Source organism: Xenopus tropicalis, chromosome 2, assembly GCF_000004195.4.
Source record: "Xenopus tropicalis strain Nigerian chromosome 2, UCB_Xtro_10.0, whole genome shotgun sequence".
NCBI lineage: Eukaryota > Metazoa > Chordata > Amphibia > Anura > Pipidae > Xenopus > Xenopus tropicalis.
In genome coordinates this window covers 143925379-143936700 of record NC_030678.2, presented here as the reverse complement: position 1 = coordinate 143936700, position 11322 = coordinate 143925379, and the positions used below count along the sequence as shown (strand labels likewise).

Below are 11322 nucleotides of genomic sequence, written 5' to 3'. Positions count from 1 at the left end.
TCATGAGTCAACTCATAATGCCCTTGGGCAAGTCACACTTCCATATGTTAGAACATGCTAATGTAAAAATAAGTACTGAAAACTCTACACGTAATTCTGATTAAATGACATAAGAGGCAGAAATAAACAAATTCATATCCACTTAGGGAAAAAACCTGGCTATAATTCTTGCCCATGCTTCCTATGCAACATATATTATCCATCTGTCTCCATGACCACCCACTTGTAGTAATGGGAACCAATATCATGTTGAATCATGCTACAGATAAATGTCTTAATGTGATTTATATAAAGTGATTAAGTACATAAAAGCCATTCATCACTTTTAGGCATTGCCTAATTGAGACTATGGACAGTTTTTGCATAACAATGTGACTTGGGGGTAAGTCTGGATGACCAGTACTAGTTCAGTTTGGTCATTAAAGACAGATACAAAAAAGTTCCGTAGACTTACTGTATGTTGATGATCTCATTTTTCAAGAGTTTACATTGTGCTGTGGGTCCAAGTCTCTGTGTTTTTCTGACATTGCCTTGCCATGTCTGCCAACCATGCAAGAACAAGGTATGACAGAAACAGGTAGTTTTTGCATAAATATGTTACTTGGGGATAAATCTGGATGGCCATTACTACTAGTGTTAAATTATCAAAGGATTATCTGGGCTACAAATCAAAATATTAACCCAGGTAGAATGCGGCTTCTTTGGTTAACCTCTAAGAATCTAAAGGTCCATGATCCACCTGGAAAGTATGGACTTTAAGTTAGGTCATTAAAGACAGATCAAAACAAGTTCCATAGACTTACTGTATGTTCTTGATGATATACTGAATGGGTTTTAGTTTCCAAAAGTTCACATTGTGCTGGGGGTGTAAAGGTGGCCATTCACGGGCAGAGTTAAGCCTCTTCAGACCAATTCATCAGCTTATCTGCACATGTCTAGGGCCATCCGGTGGGCCTACCAATATCTGGGCTTAATTTTCATCTGTATTGTCAAAAGTAAGGATTCAGCCAAAGACCATGATCCATGAAGCAAACACATTTTATTATGAACAGCTTGGCACAGACAAAGGCATCAGATTATTTTATTATACATCTATTTGAAAAGAAAGACTTCCATCGACATTAGCAGTAATCATTTGGCACTGAGACAGATGTTGCTTCTTCAATTGTCAGTTTATAAAGTGCATAACCTTTCAATCTATGGTATCTGAGGCAACAAAATAGAATCAGATTTTTCTTTTCCTTTCTTCACATAGAATTGTAATAAATGTACATTGAAATATACACAGCTCTGCAATATATTAAAACAGCAACTTCCATAGAGATCTCTGCTTTTGCCATAGATTTCATTATTTTATTGGACTTTTACTTGAATTTACAGGGACTAATCTACCAGAACAAAATCACATATTTACAAGAAAGAAACACCCTATTTACATAAGTCTGGCAATTCATATCCTGAACCTGTTGCGGTGTTTTACAATGAATGTTACACACAGGTTTGCCTAATTAGGGATGGGAATAGTTATGTGATGAGCTGATAAATGGATCAGGAGCAGCTCTGTTCATAAAGGTACACAAGGAAATGCATAAATAAACAGGGAAATAAAGAGGGATCAGCCATCACCGAATCATTCGCCCATTACTAAATGTCTTATTCACAAAAAATACCATAATGTTTTTTGTTTTAGTTATCCTCAAATACTTAGTATTCTACCTATGTCTCAAAGTGAAAGAATGTATTTCACCCCCACAATGATACCATAAAGACTGCTAAAATATTATTTCACCCTAGACTGTGCCCAGTGTATGATTTAACGTTGAACTTCACTGTTATTAGCCATTAACATGACATGATGTTGGGTAGAATGACAATGGCATGCCCTTGCACTGCTGGCAAACTTTACCCAAAAAAATGTTGGCAAGAAAAAGTATGGCAATCACCACCAGTCATTGTTTTACTCATACTGTGATCTAAAGCAACAGTGGCTGAACTACGCTCCAGGCCTCACCCACAGAAACTTTTTTAGAGGGGCCCAATACAGAGTAGCAAACCGTACCCTTTCCCCCCAGTCCTCAAGCGTCCCCTAGCTCGCTCCCATAAAAATCCCTTACCCGAGAGTTGGTGGGGAGCGGAGATTTACAGTGGTGTGAAAAACTATTTGCCCCCTTCCTGATTTCTTATTCTTTTGCATGTTTGTCACACTTAAATGTTTCTGCTCATCAAAAACCGTTAAAAGATAACATAATTAAACACAAAATGCAGTTTTTAAATGAAGGTTTACGTTATTAAGGGAGAAAAAAAACTCCAAATCTACATGGCCCTGTGTGAAAAAGTGATTGCCCCCTTGTTAAAAAATAACTTAACTGTGGTTTATCAATTTCAATTTTCAATTTCAATATCAATTTCTGTAGTCACCCCCAGGCCTGATTACTGCCTCACCTGTTTCAATCAAGAAATCACTTAAATAGGAGCTACCTGACACAGAGAAGTAGACCAAAAGCACCTCAAAAGCTAGACATCATGCCAAGATCCAAAGAAATTCAGGAACAAATGAGAACAAAAGTAATTGAGATCTATCAGTCTGGTAAAGGTTATAAAGCCATTTCTAAAGCTTTGGGACTCCGGCGAACCACAGTGAGAGCCATTATCCACAAATGGCAAAAACATGGAACAGTGGTGAACCTTCCCAGGAGTGGCCGGCCAACCAAAATTACCCCAAGAGCACAGAGACAACTCATCCGAGAGGCCACAAAAGACCCCAGGACAACATCTAAAGAACTGCAGGCCTCACTTGCCTCAATTAAGGTCAGTGTTCACGACTCCACCATAAGAAAGAGACTGGGCAAAAACAGCCTGCATGGCAGATTTCCAAGGCGCAAACCACTTTTAAGCAAAAAGAACATTAAGGCTCGTCTCAATTTTGCTAAAAAACATTTCAATGATTGCCAAGACTTTTGGGAAAATACCTTGTGGACCGACGAGACAAAAGTTAAACTTTTTGGAAGGTGCGTGTCCCGTTACATCTGGCGTAAAAGTAACACAGCATTTCAGAAAAAGAACATCATACCAACAGTAAAATATATGGTGGTGGTAGTGTGATGGTCTGGGGTTGTTTTGCTGCTTCAGGACCTGGAAGGCTTGCTGTGATAGATGGAACCATGAATTCTACTGTCTACCAAAAAATTCTGAAGGAGAATGTCCGGCCATCTGTTTGTCAACTCAAGCTGAAGCGATCTTGGGTGCTGCAGCAGGACAATGACCCAAAACACACTAGCAAATCCACCTCTGAATGGCTGAAGAAAAACAAAATGAAGACTTTGGAGTGGCCTAGTCAAAGTCCTGACCTGAATCCTATTGAGATGTTGTGGCATGACCTTAAAAAGGAGGTTCATGCTAGAAAACCCTCAAATAAAGCTGAATTACAACAATTCTGCAAAGATGAGTGGGCCAAAATTCCTCCAGAGCGCTGTAAAAGACTCGTTGCAAGTTATCGCAAACGCTTGATTGCAGTTATTGCTGCTAAGGGTGGCCCAACCAGTTATTAGGTTCAGGGGGCAATTACTTTTTCACACAGGGCCATGTAGGTTTGGATTTTTTTTCTCCCTAAATAATAAAAACTCATTTAAAAACTGCATTTTGTGTTTACTTGTGTTATCTTTGACTAATAGTTAAATGTGTTTGATGATCAGAAACATTTTGTGTGACAAACATGCAAAAGAATAAGAAATCAGGAAGGGGGCAAATAGTTTTTCACACCACTGTATATAAAACAACAGAGGAAGCCAACCCCATGATCAGGGACACCCTGCCCCCTAACACCCCCCGCCGGTAAGTTCTGCTTCCTCTATTGTTACGCTCTGTGACGCAGCAATCAGCTGCATGTATGGACACTGTTAGATATGCACGGTTGGCAAGATCACCAAATGACTGGATCTTTACCTGATCTGGTCACCAACATGCTGATTGTTTGGCCAACATTTGGCTACCTTTAACAATGATGACTCCAAGAAACATTTGTTACCTGCCTTTTTTCTGAAAGCACCCCATATGCCATAACACTTTAACTGATCATGTCATTACACTAGCAGAAAATATTACTGGGAAATCCAGTGAAGTCTGAAGCAGTGAAGCCTGCCAAACAACACTTTTAAGCACCTGACCACTTAAACTAAGATATGACTTGGTCATATACTTACAGCACGCTCATGTGTCATGGGACGCAGGGAAATTTCAAGCTCTGCATTTAGTAGGTGCTTAGGGTGGGCAATACGTACAGGGCTCCCTTATGCCAGTGAGAGCTGTGCACTAAATGTGCTATTAAAGTTATATTGGCTGCTGATGGGTGTAGTTTTGCACACTCTGAGCCTCACGTTTCCTATTCTCTCCTTATCCAGTATTCTCTCCTAAAAGTCTTATTACATGGACATAAGCAATAGAATATAATGCCTATGGCAAAGTTGTTTAGCATTACACTGTATATCTGTTGAACACCGTGGAGAAGAGAGTCACCACTGCGCACTTTAGGATAAACTCAACCCTAGTATATACAGGAGATGTAAGTGAGCAGCTACATTAGGACAACACTACTATAAGTAGTAGTCCATAAAGAGGGTGGGGTAGAATACATCACATATGTTTCCAAGTTCTAAAACCACATATAATATACATACATGTTTATAGTTTTTAAACAAAAATGTACAAAATTCAATATGAGAGTAAGTGCTAACGCAGCCTGTTGCGTGCTGAGCTACTAGCAGCTGATGGCACCAAGTGGATGGGTTAAAATGAGGTCATACTGGCTTTAGTTTCACAATGACTTGGCGCCACGTGCATCACATATACTATGTCAGATAAATACTTCTCTACCACAATAAATAAGGCAGCTGTTAGATGAGCTGTAGAGGTCAGTTTTTTATTACCAAAGAGAATATAACGTCGTTGGAAAATACATGTAAATCGTCCCCCATTGTTACCAGTGAGAGCGTGACATACAGTATTCGGTTACGGTATTTACACTCAGGCTGACAGGCCTGCTGCAAAGCAAGCGAACGGCACAACAGATAACATTTCCCTACTGAACACATCTGGATGATAATGAAAGATAAGACATAGGCATGATCCCCCTTTTAGGTTGGAGGACCCATTTTTTAGCAACAGAAAGCGTTCTGCAATATATATATAGCACTATATGTGTATATATATATATATATATATTTGATGCCTTGAGAAAGATCCTCTTAGCAAGACCGAAACAATGACAAACTTTTTCACTCAATTGTAAGTCCCATGAGTGCTTCATTTATGTGGATATTCATTCCTCTTGGATGCACCTGGGCCATTTTCCCCACACTCCAAATATCTGTGTTTCTCAAAGTGCTTTATTCAATACATTTCACCAAAGTTCCGGCTTCTGCTTGGGGCATTTTTCAAGGTATATATATATATATATATATATCAGTGCTGTTTTGCATCATGTAGTGGGGTGTTTTGATATGGCTGATTTATATATTCATATATATATTCATACACAACTGACCTGTTTACAGTAGTTATGCACCAATCCAGGATTCCTTTGAAGCCTAGAACTTTATGCAGAGTCGTATTTGTATATGCCTATATCATCAGAATTTTTTTAAAAAATAAAAAACCTACTGCCAGGTTAAACCTATGGAAATCTAGCGATGGAGCTGGGGAGGTGAGGCGGTACGTGCTGATCATGTGTAGAGAAAGTGCTGCACTGCAATACTAGCTCAGTAATAAAACCTGTGCTAGTATAGTATTTTGGTGCACAAATACTGCTGCACTATCATTCCAGAAATGATTGTAAGTGGACAGAGCAAAGCTATGTGCATTTTGGTTGCACACCCTGCCCTCTAGTGGAACAAATTGGATATTGTTTCATAGTTTATAACTTTAGTAAGGTGCATTCTACATATATGCTGATACATTATTGAACCTGTGGATCTCATTTTAAAGGGAAAGTCTGTTCCTTGCTGCTGGTTTGGGGAAGGGTAAGGCCAACACTTACAGTTTTACAGATAACTTTCCATGTTTGTTTACAATTCATACTGGGCATTGTACATGAGCAGGGGGAGTGATTCCCAATCATGGGGGATGCCATATGCATTGCTTCTTGAGATTGAGTAGTGCTTTAAATGCTAAATAAAATAAGAGACAAGAATGTAAGGTGACACTTAAAAGCAAAATTAGATTTTGTGCCTAAGGTATTATGGAAATGCCTCATAAATAACACATTTCAGGCAGCTAGATCATGCCATTATATCTTTTTCCTTTAACGTGTGCAATTTTGCAGCCATTCTATTCATGGTGCATTTGAATGATGAGATAAAGAGACCTTGACATCCAAATTGTTCTGGGAATAATGTAGATGATTGCTCTGTAGAGATGCCACAGCTGCTACTGAAACTGTTCTAAAACCCTGATGTCTCTTCATACCATTAAAGCCCAAAATGAACAGCAAACTGACAAGCAAAGCACTGCTGACCCCAGGATAAGTGAAGGTTAAATAACTGGGGGGTGCTAAATATTAAGCACCCTCCAGCTGAATTTTAAGCGAAAAGCTGGAATTTTTTCTCACTCTACCACGCATTTGTTGGCCCAGGGCCATTAAAGAATGAAGAGGCAGAAGAAGATCACTCCATGATGCTCACTCATAAATACCCCAGCCCAGTGCAGTTTTGTGCTAACAGGAGTACCAGCCCAGGGTAAGTAATTATAATTGCTAGGGGGGGGGGTGCCTAACAACTGGTACCTCCCAGTGATTTAACCATTGTGTCTCCTTTAGGCAGATCATAGACATACTCCTGATTTAAGACAATACAGCCACCCAACATTTTTGGCCTCACTTACCTTGAAAATCGGGTAGCTGAGCACTTTTCGGGGATGAAAGCTAGCTATAATCCGACTGCCAGCATTCTTTAGTAAATTAGGACTAGAAATACAGATGGCTGCTAAAATTCAGGTACGTGGGATAAACCCCCATATGTAATAAAAGGCACTAAGTTTGGCCAGCAGCAGTAACTTAGTGGGGCTCATTTATCAACACTGGGCAAATTTGCCTGTGAGCAGTAACTAATAGCAACCAATAAGTGGTGACATGGTGTATCTCTTTAACATAACAGTAGAATGTACAATTGTATCTTTATGGCTGATCATGACGCCAGCAGATATAGCACTGTCTGTGCTCTAAGAATGGAAAGGTTCAGTACTTCAGATAAAAATGGAAACCACACTAAGCAGCTGAGCCTTTGCCTCATCTGAATTGTGCAAATTAGCAATATTTGGGATTCTGAAGGTTATTAACCTTCTGGATCCAGCCACGTCACCGTAGCAAAAACACACTGGGATACGACTGCTTTTACAGATGCTTAGTATTAGAGCTTTAGGGTTATTTTTAAAGTATTTTTCTAGAAATCATTATATATAATTGTATAACCTTGTTTATGGTAAAAGAACACACAGAATTTGTGGCAAGAAAGGCTTATATGTTGTCTTATATCAGTTGCGTACATTACTTTTTTTGGGCTTACTATTAAGAACTTATTGCCTTCGTGAGTAGCAGCCTTTCTGTCAACCCTCATCTTTCCTGAGGACAAAAGCAAGCATATTAAATGGTGTGCCTCTCCCACAGCTTAGAGACCTTTCTGTGCATTTTTTGTATAGTAAAGGTTTTGGGGTTTTTTATGATTTGACATGTATATTAAAGCTGTCAAAAGTGTCTCCATTTATATTAGTTCCTACAATGCCCCAACAGCCTTGAAACTCTTTCGACTGGGGCCAACTGAAACACTGTATGTGGATTTCTATCCCCTGAAAAGTTTATTTCGGTGTTTAGAACTGATCTGGGCCCAACTCCCAAACCAATTTGATGGAAATGCATAATTTACATATGGGCAGAGTTATTGGAGAGTAAGCATAGAGCAGGGTAAGTAAATAGCACAGAAGCCTGCTCTGTAGAGATGGATTCTCCATATTAGAGTTGACTCCATGCCCTCACACACTGAGCATGACACAACCCTATTATTTGCCTCATCAGAACACTTGTTATGTCCATGTGTACACATTCAAAATTTGGGTTTTCTGGTGAGGGCAGGGGGCAAGGAACAATAGAGAATGGCAATTGTATAAAAACAAATGTAAAAACATTTTTCTCAGGAGACAGCGCTCGTATGTCGCATTAATATTGTGCTGGACATTCTCATCATTTGTGCGCTCAACTATAGCAAGAATAAATAGCAAAGTACCTCTTTAAAAAGTCAGTAATTATGTATATCTGGATTTCTTACACAAAAGAGTAAAGAGTTATACGAGTCATTTTTATGTTTGGCATAATATAGTAAGGCAATTCATTTTTTTCCCTGTCTTAAATGTTTTGAGATTGAAATTGTTTTACAAAATAATATATTTATAAATATATATTCTTAAAATATATTGTAATTGTATTCAAAATATATTCATACATCTTGGCAACTGCTATATATATATAGACTTAGATCATCTTTACTTCCCTTCCTTTGGTTAAACAGAAAATAGATTTCTAGAGAGAGACTTGACAGAAGAGTAGAGAGTGAAGGTGCAGGTTAGAGTGCTGGTGCTAAAGGTATCCAGGCTAGTTCAGATATTTCTCTGACCGGGGAAACCTGTTTGCACTTAGTAAAGTTGCCTTTGCAACTTTGTATGTGCAGAAAATGGCTTTTTTAGTATTAGGCACATTATAGCCAAATATATGATATTTACATATTTGACATGAAGGCACATCACCAGGCAAAGCGTATAATGCATAACGTTACAGCATGACAAGGAACACCACCTTATACATACACACAGCACAGCAACCATTTCGGCATGTCACGATGACAGTTTATATGCCATGCATTATTTACAACTGTGCCCATTTATACTTTTGATTGGAAAAGACACCCATGTGATATCCCAGATCAGAAAACAGAAGGAATTAGGGCCCAACTTTGTAATTACAACCTATACAATGAAGATGACTTACAATTGTAGTTTAATGAAAAGTTCTAATTCAAGTGAATTCAAGAGATTTCATTGCCGAACACCTCCAGCACAAGTGGAGTGAGCTGCATGCTGTGTTCTGGCAGGAAAGAGATGGAACGGTACTGTTTGGAATGTTCTTCGTTGAGGCTGCGCAGATCGGCCAGCTTCTGGATCATTTTTGCATACAGGAGACGACTCCCTGGCGGTGGATGTTTACAAAGAATGTAAGTCTGCAGAGTAGCGGAGAGACGATCCTGAATGGATTCAACTAAGGCTTTGTCCTGCACACCTGGGCGATCTGCAAATAACAGAGGAAAAAGGGAAACTCATCATCAAAATGGACTATACTTGACTTCACCCAGCAACATGAAGGGTTTTTTAAACAGCTTTAAGGACTGGCAAATTATAATGCGGGCCACTAACCTGGGGAGAGAATGCAGATGGCCATCAAGAGAACATGCTCTTCTTCATGAAGGTTCAGTTTTTTTAAGCCAACCTGGAACTTTACAAGAGGCTCCAGCAGCTCCATGTTATGACCGGCTAAAAGGCAAAGATGAGATAATACAAAGCATTACAAACTCTCTATTTGCTTGTATTGGTTTTAGGGGCAAATTTACCCAGGTGAGATCAGTTTGAACTCCTTAATTAATACAACCCTAAAGGTGAACTTGTGAGCCTAGATGGATTATTTTAAGCTGGCATTGTGGATTCCCATTCAGTCTATCCAATGAAATATACAGACGACAAGGGGCCTATTTACTATTATTTGTATTTTTTTTCTTCTATGCAGTTTGTGGTATTTGCACTAAAAACACCATTTTTTGTTGCCACTTATAATGCATCACAACCACAAAAAAAGCAAGAGTAAAACTACACCTTCTAAAAGCTGACAAGGTCATGTAGATGTAAATGGGAGCTGTAACAATCTTTATTTAATTCATGGTTTTAAAGGTTTTGGGGGAAATTTTTCATTTATAAATGCATGAAAATTCTTACAAAAACTAAAAAAAAACCTGAAAAAATTTGAGGTTTTCCAAGTACTTTTTGTCTTCGTTCCACGTTTGAATTCATTTGTGATTTTTCAATTTGGACCTTTTAATAGATGACTAAAACTAAATTAATGGATTTAGAGGAAATGGGTTTATTCTGGTTTCCAAAACCTCTAAAAGAAAATCAGAATGTTGATAAATCTCTCTCCAAGTTTTTTGTAATGCTTGGTACATTTTAACCCCTTTAATGCCATGGACTGTGACATGGGTGACATGTTTCCACTCCACTCATTGATTCTATGTCACGTCAGTGTTTATGTGAAACAGGGGACCAGGGAATGTGCATTCAATCCCATCTTCTGTATGTTTGTAGCTTTTTTGGGCAGATCAGTTGCACTTCTATTGTACTTATATTTCACACAACCCTTCCTTTTTTGTTAATGTTTATGTGGCAATACATGGCATGGTATATCAAAAAGCTGCCAGCACTAAGAGACTTAAACTGCAACTGACGGAAAGAAGCACAGGAAATGTATTGACATAGTTTAAGATGAATGACTCAGTAGTGATGTCTTCCCCCATTTCCTATTTCCTGTTATAAAGGTTTCAATAACGTATCTAAAAAAGTCCTAATACTAATTATAGAACATAAGCATGACAATAATACTGATCTAATTTCAGTACTGCCAGCAGTGTTCTGTTGTAAACACCAACACTCACTATATTTGTAAAAACCTAGGGGGACGCGCACATAGAACCGCACTATGGTGTAATCAAATTTACTGGAACTGGGGGGGATGGGGGGAGTTAGACAAAAAACCCTCCACCAACTATTTAACAAAAGTATGTCCAGAGTAAACACTAAATGGTCACCACACGCTGTGTTATTCCCAATATATGCAGTGTGTCTGGATACTCACAAAAAAACATATAATTAGGCAGCATATTTTATCTTAAAACCCACCCTGCACCCACTTGGGTCAATTTTATCTATGATTCTGAATAAACAAAAACAAAATATATATACATATATTATGTTATATATATTATATAATAGCTAAAATGTTTTCATCCCTCCATAGTTCCATTAAAATGTATTGCACAATAGCACACTTCTGTAGGTGCTTCTCCCTAGGTTGCCTTCACTGGAACAGTGGACACAGTATTCTTCTGACTATTGCAACTAGTACAGGCATGGAATCTGTTATCTAGAAACCTGTTATGCAGAAATCTACAAATTACAGGAAGGCCATCTCCTATTTTAATCAAATAATTCAAATTTTTAAAAATGATTTAACTTTTCTCTGTA

General features: G+C 38.4%; 1 protein-coding gene across 1 annotated transcript in view; it reads right to left on the bottom strand.

Moving 5' to 3' along the window:
- Nucleotides 1-9017: 9017 nt before the first annotated feature.
- The window catches only part of vdr (vitamin D receptor), a 76511-nt gene continuing 74206 nt past the window's right edge, over nt 9018-11322 (bottom strand). The window contains exons 8-9 of the mRNA XM_002935657.5: nt 9448-9564; nt 9018-9322 (exon numbers count right to left, since the gene is read on the bottom strand). Of these exons, the coding sequence (XP_002935703.1) occupies nt 9063-9322; nt 9448-9564 (377 nt within the window). The 3' untranslated portion in view covers nt 9018-9062. The remainder of the gene's footprint in view (nt 9323-9447; nt 9565-11322) is intronic.